The sequence below is a fragment of the Primulina tabacum genome, chromosome 12, assembly GCF_025594145.1.
Source record: "Primulina tabacum isolate GXHZ01 chromosome 12, ASM2559414v2, whole genome shotgun sequence".
Classification (NCBI taxonomy): domain Eukaryota; kingdom Viridiplantae; phylum Streptophyta; class Magnoliopsida; order Lamiales; family Gesneriaceae; genus Primulina; species Primulina tabacum.
Genome location: NC_134561.1, coordinates 1,711,418 through 1,724,432, shown reverse-complemented (window position 1 = coordinate 1,724,432; position 13,015 = coordinate 1,711,418). Strand labels below are relative to the sequence as shown.

General features: G+C 34.2%; 2 protein-coding genes across 3 annotated transcripts; one reads left to right on the top strand and one right to left on the bottom strand.

Annotated features, from left to right (window-relative positions):
* The first annotated feature begins 1,842 nt into the window (after window positions 1–1,842).
* Window positions 1,843–6,064, top strand: LOC142521076 (uncharacterized). 2 transcript variants are annotated; one of them, XM_075624266.1, is made up of 5 exons: window positions 1,843–1,968; window positions 3,467–3,626; window positions 5,338–5,389; window positions 5,599–5,665; window positions 5,764–6,064. In XM_075624266.1, exons 2-5 carry the CDS (start codon window positions 3,471–3,473, stop codon window positions 5,852–5,854), a joined length of 366 nt encoding a protein of 121 aa, XP_075480381.1. In that variant the 5' UTR covers window positions 1,843–1,968; window positions 3,467–3,470; the 3' UTR covers window positions 5,855–6,064. The 2 variants fall into 2 exon arrangements, with proteins under 2 accessions (XP_075480381.1, XP_075480382.1); XM_075624267.1 differs by lacking the exon at window positions 1,843–1,968 and adding an exon at window positions 2,007–2,284.
* Window positions 6,065–6,787: 723 nt separating this feature from the next.
* LOC142520818 (histone acetyltransferase of the MYST family 1-like) lies at window positions 6,788–12,294 on the bottom strand. The gene is made up of 9 exons (XM_075623965.1): window positions 11,928–12,294; window positions 11,335–11,423; window positions 11,097–11,156; window positions 10,427–10,636; window positions 10,102–10,170; window positions 8,608–8,769; window positions 8,050–8,143; window positions 7,681–7,823; window positions 6,788–7,197 (listed from the first exon to the last, which is right to left on the bottom strand). Exons 1-9 carry the CDS (start codon window positions 12,250–12,252, stop codon window positions 6,994–6,996), a joined length of 1,356 nt encoding a protein of 451 aa, XP_075480080.1. The 5' UTR covers window positions 12,253–12,294; the 3' UTR covers window positions 6,788–6,993.
* Window positions 12,295–13,015: the final 721 nt, after the last annotated feature.

Here is a 13,015-nt window from a genome sequence, read left to right as displayed (position 1 = left end):
GTAACATGCTTACCAATTCATTTAGAGAATGAACAAGTAGTTTATTTCCCTGCCAAAAATCCCTTACCATCATTGCCAACAACTTAACACTCAAAAAAACTATGCTAACACAATTTTTCTTCATGAATGAATAGTTATCTGATGTGTATTATTGCTTTTTTATCATCCAATTCTATTAAATGACAAGTTATCTTCAACACAACCTTTGCTACCTCAATTTTTCTTATGGTTGTACAAATATGTTAAAAACTCTAGTAAATAATATGAGAACACATAATGAACATCATCATGAACCATATAGTTAAAACTACCCACATAAATTAATTGAAATATGCTTTAAAGTTGTTCATTTAAATGTTGAAATCAATTTCCCTACTGTCTTTTTTCAGGCATAACTTCATATACTATATTTATTTCTTTCATTAAACTTCGTTTTTTCCTACTCAAGATTTTAAAATTTTCAAATCTTAAACAAATTAGCTATATCTTATCTCACTTTTTTTATCAACCAAATGTTATTTTATATGTTTAGTTTTGCGTTACGATATACAGTACAAACTCTTGCTCGACAAAAAAAATTTGAATTCCTTCCAATTTGAAAATTGTTTTATTGTTTGTAACAATATTCATTTTTTTGACACACAACACAGAAAAATGATGACTAAGCTTGTTTCAACGTTACAAATGTCAAAAATAAACCATGTGATGACTAGCCTTTTTTATTGAAAATAGTAGCTTTTAATCCAACACATATCAATAGTTGTTAATGACTCATCTAAAAAAACCACCTCTTTTGCCATATATAGATATCTACTTACCTTATTTATTGCTTCAAAGTTAGTTAATTATTTTACCATACTTCCACTCTCTTTATTAGCTATATTTTTTGTTCATCATCAAATCTAATGGAAAACAACTCATAATTGTACTTTTATCGACTGTGGACAATGTTACTACAACTATCTATTTCAAAAAGAAGTTAAAGTTATGACGAAAAGATTTTACTCCAACCCAATACGGACGGTCATCTTCCGGCGAGTGCTTACAGTGGAAGCAGAGCTTTCTCTTTTGCTAGAATATGCAACTGATATTGAGAAAGAATTAGATATCAAAAATATGCATGCATCAACATCAATCGATTGTCCACTAAATAAATAAGCAAATGTTTTCCTTGTGATGTATAAAATGCTTAGTTATAAATTGTTTGTATCTACATATTAAAAATTTTAGTTTGTACTATATCTAATCTACATATATAAAAGTTGTTTTTCATTTCTTATTTCTATGAATTTTTTTTGCCTTGTAATACATTTACCCCTCTGTAAATCCATTTTACATATAGCATACTAAAATTTGTTTTTTCCTTGCCATGAGAGTTAAAGATAATTCTATTCATATCTTTTAGTTTTTTTTAAAAAATTAGTCTCTTGTTACACTGTTGTTATCGGTGGTTCTACAAATTCAATAAAATTCTATATTTCCATATCTTCAAAAAAAAAAGTGGCAAGGCTAATAAATATATCACTTAAGCTCTTAAATATGAAGTAAAGAAATCCTCAAACATTTTTTAACAATATTTACTTTAAATATTTTTATCCATTGTTCAATTATCACATAACCGTTAATACTCTAAAATACTAAAAAAAATTAGGCTTAACGGATTAATAAATCCATTAACATAATCAATATCAAATATCCAATAATCTCCTGAAAATATTCTCATCTGGTAGTAAAATCCTTATACAAACATAAAAAAATATCTCATTTATTAATGAAAAAAAAACTTGGGAAAATGCCTCAAAAATTGAGGTTATCAAAGCTAGTATATACATATATCGCATGAAGCAACGTTTTCTATCAAAACGCGTTTTTTTAAGTCGTCACTTGACATCTTGATGCGTTTGGGCGTTTTTCTGCGCCGCTCCAAATTTCCCAGTGTCAAATTTTGACTCGATTGATTCCAATAAGGTGAGACTCAATCCCATTGTGTTGAAACCCTTGTGAAATTTCAATTTGTTTATGGTTGAAATTTTTTAGAGATCGAGATCTGTTATTGGATTTGAATTGGGTTTTTGCTAGATTGTTAGAAGTGAACTGCATTTCAGATTTGGGACATTTTTTTAACTGGTTTAATTTAGCTGCAATTTTATTTATTTTTTTGTTTTTTTGGGTGCAATCGCATGCGGGTTTATGTTGTATCGGGTTGGCAAGCCGCAGTTTTGTAGATTATTGTGGTTCATTTGGAAGTTCAGAAGTTTGCTCATGTCACGGTCTGATTTCAAGGGTGAGCAGGGTTGGTTTGTCTCAAAAAATCATGAAATTTTATTATTTCTGATTTCTTTGTTGTTGGAGTTCACGAGGTTTGCTCCAAACTATATCAAATCACCCCTTGATGGAATTCTTGGGTTAGTGTTGGTATATGCTGACTTTTATGGCTAACAAGATCGCGTGGTGAAGCAACAGATATCTTGAAATAATGTGTGTGCAAGCAAGCATAGCAGTTTTTTTTGTGTTTACGTGAGAAGATTGACCACACTTGTGATTTCTAACCGGTAATGTGGAGCTTTAGGTGATTTTTTTTCCAGACGGTTTGTGTCTTGGGCATATCTGCTTGATGAGATAGATTACTGACTTCCAAAAGAGGGAGTTACCAACTTGGATTTGAGTTTAGCATATCACATATGTTTTATGAGTTTTCCTGTTTCTTGAATTGAAATCATGTTTGAGGACAATTGTGTATTTTTTCTGATATTGGCGATCTAATAATCAATTTGTGTATCTTTAGAACTTTAGAATTGTGATTTCTTGCGGTTGATTGAATCTTTTGTCAGTTGGATATCTAGAGCCCAGTTAATAACTTGGCACTCATTTTTAATTAACACATCAAATGGACAAGTGTGAAATGAATTTTACACTCTTAAATTTAAGCTTATATGTCAGCCAATATATGATGAGTGGGCTGGGACATATGGGTGAGCTTCCAAACTGCCCTGCTTGGAGTAGGCTCGGTAATTAGAAAACTTTGATTACCGCTCGTTTTAAGTTTCTCAAGTAATAAACTATAGATCATTTTGTGAGAGAAAATTATGTTGATTAAGAATGAGGATATTTAGTTGTTAGATCAAGGTGGAAGCATGACCAATTAGAAAGTAATGTGGGTATTTGCAATTTTTTAGTTTTGGATTCGAAACATTGTTGAATAGTTTTTTTAGATTTGGTAATTCATTTGTGTCCTAGGTAACTCTTACTCAATCCATTTCAATTACTATACTTTAGGAATATTTCGTATTTCTAAGCTACTCGTTAGAATTATTTGAAGCACATCTCAAGTCTTTACTGGATACATACATGGCTACTTTTCTGTATATAAATTCTTCTAATTGCTAGTTTTTGCCATCCATTGGTTTAAATTCATTCGGTAGCATTCTGATGAGTTTGTGTTTCTTGATTTTCAATGTCATTTCAGTAACATGGCTGCAGCTGGGAGTTCAATGCTATACTCTTTTCTCCTATTCGTTGCTACTCTATCTCTACAAGAAGTGTATAGATCAAAGTTAGCATCTTCGGAGTTATTTACTATTATTGGAGGATTCACCAGCTCTCTCGTATTCCTTTTGCTTCTAACAGTAAGAAAGTTTTCCGTCAAATGGCTTTAGTTATTATAGTATAGGGCATGGTCTGAATCATTTTCACATACTATTTAAATACTCTACTTCTTGTTTTTATAAATTTAGACAATCCTTCGTTGTGAACAATTGGAGCAGAGTATATCAAAAGTGCGATATCATAGAAGTCCAGGACTGCTAACTATTGATTTCCAATTCTTAATTGGTAGAAAAAGGCTACCAGCATTTAAAGCGAGACTCATTTATATTATAAATATACCCAGTTTTGTCTCCGCAGCTTCTTTTTTTTTAAAAAAAATTCAGTTTGTAATCTTGGTGATTATTCTTTGAAATGGCATCTGCACATGTGGAGCAATCTACAGAGCCTGGTAAAGATCCTTTCCTCACATGCATTTCGCAATTTTTGGTTTAAATTGGGAGTTTTGGGGGAATGTTTTGGGAAAGTAAAATGTCTTTTGGTATCAATTTGGGAAAATAAATTTTTTACCGTAGATGTTATATTTTGTTAGAAAAGGTTGAATAAAATTATTTTTAAAATTTTAATATTGTTTATTTTGGTTCATAATATAATATAATAATAGAGTAATTATGGGGCATTATGAAAAGTTTACTTCAAAGTTCAAAGTAATGATTATATTTGAAGATGGCAAAGAGAGGGAAACTTTGTTTTGGGGAAGGAGAGTAAAAATAAACGATAGTTTTTGTTTTTGTTTTGGGATGAAAATTTGTTTCCAGAAATCAAAAACAGGCTCTGAAAAAAAATTTGGTTTTCTCCTTGCGCTTAATTCCTTGGTGGTTATGTTAAAATCTGATCCGCTTTTGAAACATTTTTCATCATCTCATCTGCTATAGAGCTGATCTCATAGGAACTTTTACTCCCTTGTCAAAGTTCATGCATGCACTTTGCGAAGTCATATGTAAAGCTCATGTTACTGAAGTTATGTCACTTGAGCAACACAGAACACTGCATGCATTTATAATTGCTGTATGATTGGTGCACTTTTTGCTCTTGATATTTGTTCGACCATGCATGATGTGCTCACCATTCTAAGTAGGAATGTCAAAATACTGGGTGGTCCAGGCCATGGCCGAAAACTTAAGCCAGCCAGTAAAACTGAGTTTATAAAACAACGCTCAGTTAGCTAGCTTGGCTTGCTTGGCATGATCGGATTACCGAGATGAGGTTCAGAGACCAGTTTGCCAGTCTTTTATTTATTTTTAATTATTTTTTGCCTTTATTTTTGGTGTTATGTTAATGATTCTATAGCTCAAAAATAAATTATTGTGTCAAAACTTCATTATTTGAAAAATAATTAAAATTATATCATGAAATGATGTCTATAAAAACATTAATTCTTAGTTTAACTCTCATCTATTAAATTACTTCAATACCTATAATATACTAATATTTAGTAGGTATGGAACAGCTGGGTACTTTTTTAAAATAACAAATTAACATAATGAGAAGAAAATCCACCCGATACTCCGATGGCCCCGATCCCTTTTTTGCTCAGGCCAGATCAAACCACCGAGTTAGCCGGTCTAAATTGAAAACAGTAATTGTAACAACCATAAAATTGGATTCAACCCTCAAGACTAAACCTGGAATATTTGTGCTCTATGATTGTGTGTGTAACTTGCTTTGTTTGATTGATCGATGCATTTATGAAATGATTGTGGTACTTACCTCAAACCTGATTTCTGTGTCCAGTTCATCGGAAATTATCAGGAAACAAACGGTATCAAGACTGGATGGGGCACTGGTAAGTGTGGTTGCTACTTTGACAATACCTTTGTTTCATCTATCTACATCAAAGCCCGGAAGGTGGTCAAGTTTAGCATTGTCATCTGAAGGGGGGCATCAAATATCATCATACTATTTTCAGCATCACTAGCTTACTGCTTCATAATTTTCTTACTTTCTTTCATTTTTTATTTGCCTTGCGCATTCATCTTCGTCTTTTCATGACAGTTGTAATCGCCGAAGCCGTAGCGCTCGTAGCTGCTAGCACTGTTCATCGAGTTTGTATCACAACCTGGTATACTATGCATACATATATTAAAAGAAAGAATATAAAAGCTAAAACCGTTGCAATATTTATATACAAAGTTTCTTGATTTCTTGATATATTCGCAGCTTTCTCTTTTCGGCTGTGCTACTTTACGAGGTCAGTAAACTTTCTGGAATCGTGCTCAGCAAGAGTGAATCCAAGGCAAAGAGATTTTGATTAGGGTGTTTCCTTTGAGGCCTATTAAGAAGAAACCATAATTCTCCCTCCCTTATGGTTGTTTTTTTTCCCGTGTACTTCTTTTCTTGGACTTGTTAGTTAGATGGAAATGTTGAGCAATTTTCACTTATTTAATCCAACAAAGAAATAGTGAGAGTACTCAAATCATATATAAAGTTAGAAGTAAATCTTATTTCTCCATTATTACTATATATATTATATCTCAATTTTTTTGTTTTTTTTTATTAATATTGAAAGAATTGCATTATTCTTCTCAAATATTTAAAATCAATCTGTTCTAGTGATACTTCAGAAAGTCAGACAGACTTGTGAAATTATATTTTATTGCATATTCTTGATTTGAATATCGGAGAGGTTTCGTCAAGCAGTAATCCGACACGTGTCTTCGGGTCCTCGTCCGACTAAGCCCGTATTTTTATTAAATACAAAAATATTATTATTTGTTAATAAACATTTAAAAAATCTTACATTTATAAAAACTCTATCAAATATTTCATTCTTTCCATAAAAAAATCTCTCCAAAAATTTCCAATTAATCAAATATTACAATTAAGACTTCGTAAATCTCGAGAATCATTCATCAAAATTTTTGTTACTATCTGCAGTCAGATTGTTTCAACTCCTTACTCCATGACTCATTCTGTTTGGTTCCTTATTTCAAGGCTCAATCATAAAAAATAATGATAATGTCGACACAACGACCCGACAATTCGACGGTTTTCAAAGACAAAAACCGTAACCGACCCTCCTATCACCGGCTAAGGTTTTGGGTCAAAACCTGTTGACTCTTTCGACCCAATTAACTGGTCGGTTGACCACATGCCAATTTCAGTCTGGTCCAGGTCCAACCCGACCCGTGGCTAGGTCTAGTTTCAACCAAGTGATCGACAAATTGCGGTAAAAAAGGAACACTAACACGCAAACATTTCAATAATCACAGTGCTTACCAAATCATGTTAGCAGGCAGAACCAAATAATTTGTAAGAAACAGCTCAGAAACAAGTGATTAGCGTCCTACATTACATTACATGCTGCAAACATTATATATACATAAGAGAGAATTGCCGAGCACAAGTCCGAGAAAAGGTTGGCAGAGAAACCTGAGAGAACACTAAAATTCAGCTCTGTTCTTTATAAGGCGTCCATATTAATTTACAGACGTCAACGTCAAGACCGCCACGTCCTGCAGCTTTGAGGTGCCGGTCCAAGACCTTAGGATCCGCACATATAACATGTTGTCCCTTCCGGTATTGGATTAACTCTAAGTTCTGAAGAGTAGACAATATGTCTTCGGCCTTGATAGCCGTCATATCACTGAGCTCCTGGATAAGGCAATTAACAAGGAATAAAATTGAAAGGTACCGCAGTAAAAAAGAGAAATAAGGCCAACCCAAGTCAGCCAACTTTCACCCGTAGCATTTGGCATTGAACACTGAAAAAACCTCAATGATAGCTAATATAAAATATCTGAATGACATTTCCTGATTCTTTCCTTATTCGCTATTTATAATTTTATTTCCTTTTTTTCCCTTTTAATGCTTCACGTTTTCTATTGTTATAAATATACAGAGTCAGAGGTTCAGGTTTAATCAAACGACTGTCACCCAGTTCATGCAGTGCACAAACTACTAAATAGGTGAGAGCATAAGCAAAACTCGCACATCAATAATATCTGACGGTAGAAACTTTCAAGTTCGTTTTAGTCTCTCATTTCAAACCCTACCAAGTAGACTGAACCAAAAAAACTACTTAAAAACTCTTCCGCCGCAAATAATCAGTGCCATGTAGATGGAGTTGATACAAACCTTAATGGAGATATTTCCTTTGTGTTTTTTCAGTATGTCTAGGAGAACACGTGTCCAGTACCCTCGGTAACTCAATAGTCCCAGGTCTGAGAGAGGTCTTTCTGGTGTTCCGACTTTATTTTCCTTCTTTGAAAGTTCATATGCTACAAAATGGAGAAGAAAGACATAAACACCTTCGGTAAATAAATTAGCTAACAGATACGTTACGAGCCAATCTACCATAGCAAAACCAGCTACCCCCTCCACACCACTCATAGAGAGAGAACTTCTAAAGCAGCCCAAATTACAATGTCAAACTTTCATCCATAGCATCGACAATAGAAATTTACGGTATGTCCCTTAACAAAGTGAGGTAAATGCTGAGCTTACAAAATGCAATGAGAAATTTTCCATAGCCTTTTCTCTGATAGGGAGGAAGAGTAAGAATGCAGGCCAAGTTGTAGGATTCCTCGGAATGCTTCTCCTTCACATATAAAGAAAGAAAAGTTAGAAACCTACAATTCTGGAATCTTTTCATAAAATGCAAGACCTTCAGCCTATGATGTAGCAACATATTTATATAAATTATTCCATGCTCCTTGTTCTTTGGTGGTAGACAAAGATATTGCAAAATCATGCCCAGGGAGTAATATGATCAAGCTTAACAGAGTCAAATTTAAATCATATTTTTTATTCATCGATGTAAAACTGGCATGCAAACTGATCAAGACAAGGAAATACTAAGCAAGTTATGATAATCAAGTAGTTGATAAGCCAATTTATGGTAGATAACACTTGACAAAAAGATGACATGATTTAACACTCAGCATCCAAAAAGTGAACTATATATTTGAAACTTTATTTCCAAAAAAAACAATATTCATAATTTGATCAAAACTAATAAAAGAAGGCAAGGAAAATCAGGTCAACTCCTCGAGATACAAATACCTTGGAGAAGTAGCCGACCATGTGGCATCCTCGATCATCACATTCACACAGCACATAGAAAAGAAACAGATCCACATCGTAGTACAGGGTCTTGTGATCCAGAAATAATTTAGCAAGATAACAAAGATTCTGCCCATAAACCTTGTTCTTTTTCCCATCAACCTGTTTCAGCATATTTCAAATTTAGACAGAAATGTATTATCTGACAACTGCTATGAATCAGATTATAGATTATCGATAGTCAATGGCAACTAGAAAGTTAACACATAAAGCAAGATAATGTGACCCAATAAAGCATCTGAGTGCAAACAAATAAGAGATTTCATGTAAAAAATAAGGTACACCTCAAATTCCGTTAAGAGATAGGTGCAAAACAATTTGGGGGAATCAATACCCAAAAATATAAAATCTGGGAGTTAGCAAACCAAAAAAATTACTCCCTCAGTTCCCACAAGATTGTGATCAGCCTGAAAACCTGTGGAAAAATATTTCCACAAACATAAAAATCCATCATTCTACTATCACTCGGAGTAGAAGGGTGAACAGAAAGGTGACACAAACAACCACCCAATGCTTGCCCATCCTAGTTTTGATAAGAGAGCTAAGCTTCATCTGCCTGAGATAGCAACTATTGCAAACATAAAAAAAAAAGGCGGAGTCTGTTTGGGTAACTTAATCATATATACTACAAAACATTTGTGAAAGATAAATTAAGAGATCATGTGAATGACAACTTCATAGTTAGCGCAAGAAAATTGGGTAAGCCAGGACTGAATAAAGCATCTGAGTGCAAACAAAAAGAGAATTCGTGTAAAAACTAAGGTACACCTAAAATTCCATTAAGAGATAGGGCAAAACAACTTGGGGGAATCAAAACCCAAAAATATAAAATCTGGCAATTAGCAAACCAAAAATAAATAAAAAATAGTCCCTCAGTTCACCCAAGATTGTTGTCAGCCTGAAAACCTGTGGAAAAATATTTCCACAAATATCAAAATTCATCACTCTATTGTCATTTGGAGGATAAGGGTGAACAGAAAGGGGACACAAACAACCACCCAATGCTTGCCCACCCTAGTTTTGGTAAGAAAGCTACCAGATGGAAATTTCATATCCAAGGGATGGGGTATTTCTTTTGGTTTCAGCATTTTCGTTCATTAGCAGAAATATTTGAGAATGATCGGAACAACTTTTCAATGATATATCAGATGACTTGCATAGTGATGTTTATTTGGTATGAGAGCGTAAGCCAAAGCTTCATCTGCCTGAGATAGTAACTATTTCAAACATAAAAAAATGTGGAGGCTATTTGGGTAACTTGATCATATATACTCCAGAACATTTGTGAAAGACAAATTAAGAGATCATGCGAATGAAAGCTTCATAGTCAGTGCAATAAAATTGGGCAAGCTATTAATCTGGAGAAAGAGATAATGTTACCAAAGAAATGATTATAAATTTCCAAAATAAAAGGTGAAGAATGTATTATCTTACCTCAAACATAGACAAAGTAGTATCTCGATATATTTCATCACCTGGGGGATGCTTGAGGTCACATTTCCTCTACAAGTAAAAGGGCAAATAAGGTAAACAATGGGAATCACAGCTGAAGTTCAATTGAAACGAGTATATGATAGTAAAGCGCATGAAATTATGAATAAAACGGTACTTAGAAAAAGCAGCATGAAAACTCAACAAACTTCACTGGCATCAATGCCATAAGTAACATTGTAATGGCATAGAAAAGTATAAACAGCCAAAGAATTTTTTTATCACCAAAATGCTATTAAAATCAAACTCAAAGCATGTCAATGCTCACCATATGCCTTTGAAGTTGTTCTTTCCGCTTCATGAAATTTAGGCAAAACTCGCAAAAGTACAACTTGTTACAGTCATTGTATTCTGGTGGAAAAGGGGAGAAGTACCAAGTCTCAATCTCATATCTCCCAAGTTCAATCGTCGCAATATTTTTTACTTTAGTGAATTCTTCATGTTCACGCAAGCTAGCAGCATCAAGCTCCTCATGGCCCTGCATTTTTTTTCAAACACCACCTTGAGATCATCCACAGCTCCATTTGAATGTATTCTAGACTAGATATTACGTGGCACACTTTTAAAGGGTGTGACTCCATATATAAAGCCCAAGACTAATACAAATGTAATGTTGGACCGTTCACACTTCATCAAAATATAGTGATTTTCTAAATTCAGGTTACAAGGCATGCCTACTCATGTTAGAAGTTAAAACCAAATGGCTTAGCCTGTAAAACAACAAGAGAGGTATAAATGCATCAAATTTTGATCATGGTGATGCTGATGGAGTATGATATAATGTGTGTCCCATCCACAAGTACAAAAGAAAATGCAACATCCTTGTTCGCATCCAAAACAAAAGTTAAAAGCCTCATGCATGAATGTCAGCATATAATGATGTCCACAACAAATTATATATGAATTAATTGCTTCAGAATCATATAAACGAGGAGCACCTCCACATGGGTCTCGTCAATCTTGCGTTTTTGATGGCGAGTCATTTTCAAGCTTGTCACCTGAAATTGTCAAATGTGAGGATATACCTAATAACAAAAAATGGAAAAATATCTATAACATTATACTGTGTAAAATCAATTGAACTCAACTGAGAGAACACGTGTTTCGATAACCAGAAAGAAGTGGCAGGACCACATAGTCCTCAGAGAAGACAACGCAGAAAACCAAAGACATTACCTTGTCCTCAACCTTTTCATCCACGTCAGTTTCCACAGAATCAAGATCAAGGTGTTCACGCTTCACCCACTCGTCGAGTCTGCGGTTAACTGTCAGCCCATGGAAAATTCAATAAGTCATGTGATATAACAAACGAATCATGAACAAACAATCACAAAGAAACAACATTGAACTCGGGTAAAAAGCTAGCACTTTGACTCTTTCTATTGAGGATTTTCTGACGCATTTTCCTCCGAGCATAAATGGTTATATTCCTATCATATTTTGACATGTAGTATGACATAGTGGAAAATAACGAAATAAACATTAAATTAGAAAAGATCACTTGTTAGTTGTTATCATGAAATCATTGTTTTGAAGCACTTTTTCTTCAAAAAACAAAAGAAAAAAATTAATTCGATAAAATAATAAAGAGTCACTAGTTCGATAGGAATAAGACACTCCAACAAGTTGGTTTTCCATCCAGAATTGGGATGCTCATTTTTACTTGAGCCCAAACGTTCCTGCCCTACATTTAACCCCAAATTTAAACCCTATTTTCATCAAATTAGAAGAAATAGGAAATAGTATGAATTAAACAAACTACTTCTCACATTCGGTGTAGTGGACGTAGTACTCATAATCGTTGGGATCGCCAACAGGAAGCTTGCGACGCTCGATGACCTTCACGGGATGGTACTTTCCGTCACGCCAACGGCAATTGACGCGAGTGCCCACCTCCAAGGGCATCGTCGTCATTTTCCTCTTCCGATACGAGTCGGTCCCTGGCTGAGCCCCGCTGTAATCTGCCGCGGTGTGTGGCGGACGAACGGATGCTCCTTCTACGACATCAGGCCCTTTATCGGAGGAAGCGGCGCTGCCGTTACCCGCGGCAGAGGCCCCGCCGTTCACCGGTGCAGTTAAGGTCACCGAAACCATTGCACACGAAATAAATTTAGTTTTGATTGGAGGAAGTGGACCGGTTATGTTTTTAGATTATATATTTTATTTATTTATATTATATTTAATTTTTCCCTTCGGATTATCAAATTTACCGAAGAGTCCCTTGGATCTTAATATATTTAAAAATAGCACATTATGGGTAATCTACTTTATATATTTTATTTATTATTAGGATTTTAAATTTATAATAAATTATGTTTTGTTAGGGTTTTTTTTTGTGTTTATGAAATAATTTTAAAGAATTTTTTCATAGTATTATTGAATTATTTTATGGAGTGCGAATTTTTGTTGTAAATGATTTTTTAAAACTTTTTTTTTAATAATGAAACTAATTTCATTGAGGTAAAAAAAGTTACAAATACATCATACAAGTACACTGGGCAACCTCATGTAATCTTAAAGCAACATCATAGACAACTAGGGAAAGATACAAGAACAACGACAAAACAACACACCCTGAAAACATCATCAGCAAAGAAGTTAACTAAATAAAGCCACACACAATGTCAATAGCTTATGGGATGCAACGATAAGAGTGAATCTGTATTTTCCGAACGGTTATATCAACCATCGGTTTCTCATCATGAAACATAACCCTATTTCGCAAGCTCCAAATGTGATACCTCGTAGCTGCCATTGCCGTGAAATTGAGTTTTGCCAGTGTCGAGGTACCCCTGTAAACTGTTCGAAATGCTCTTAGCAACGTTGAAGGAGATCCCATACACTTATTCATACCTAG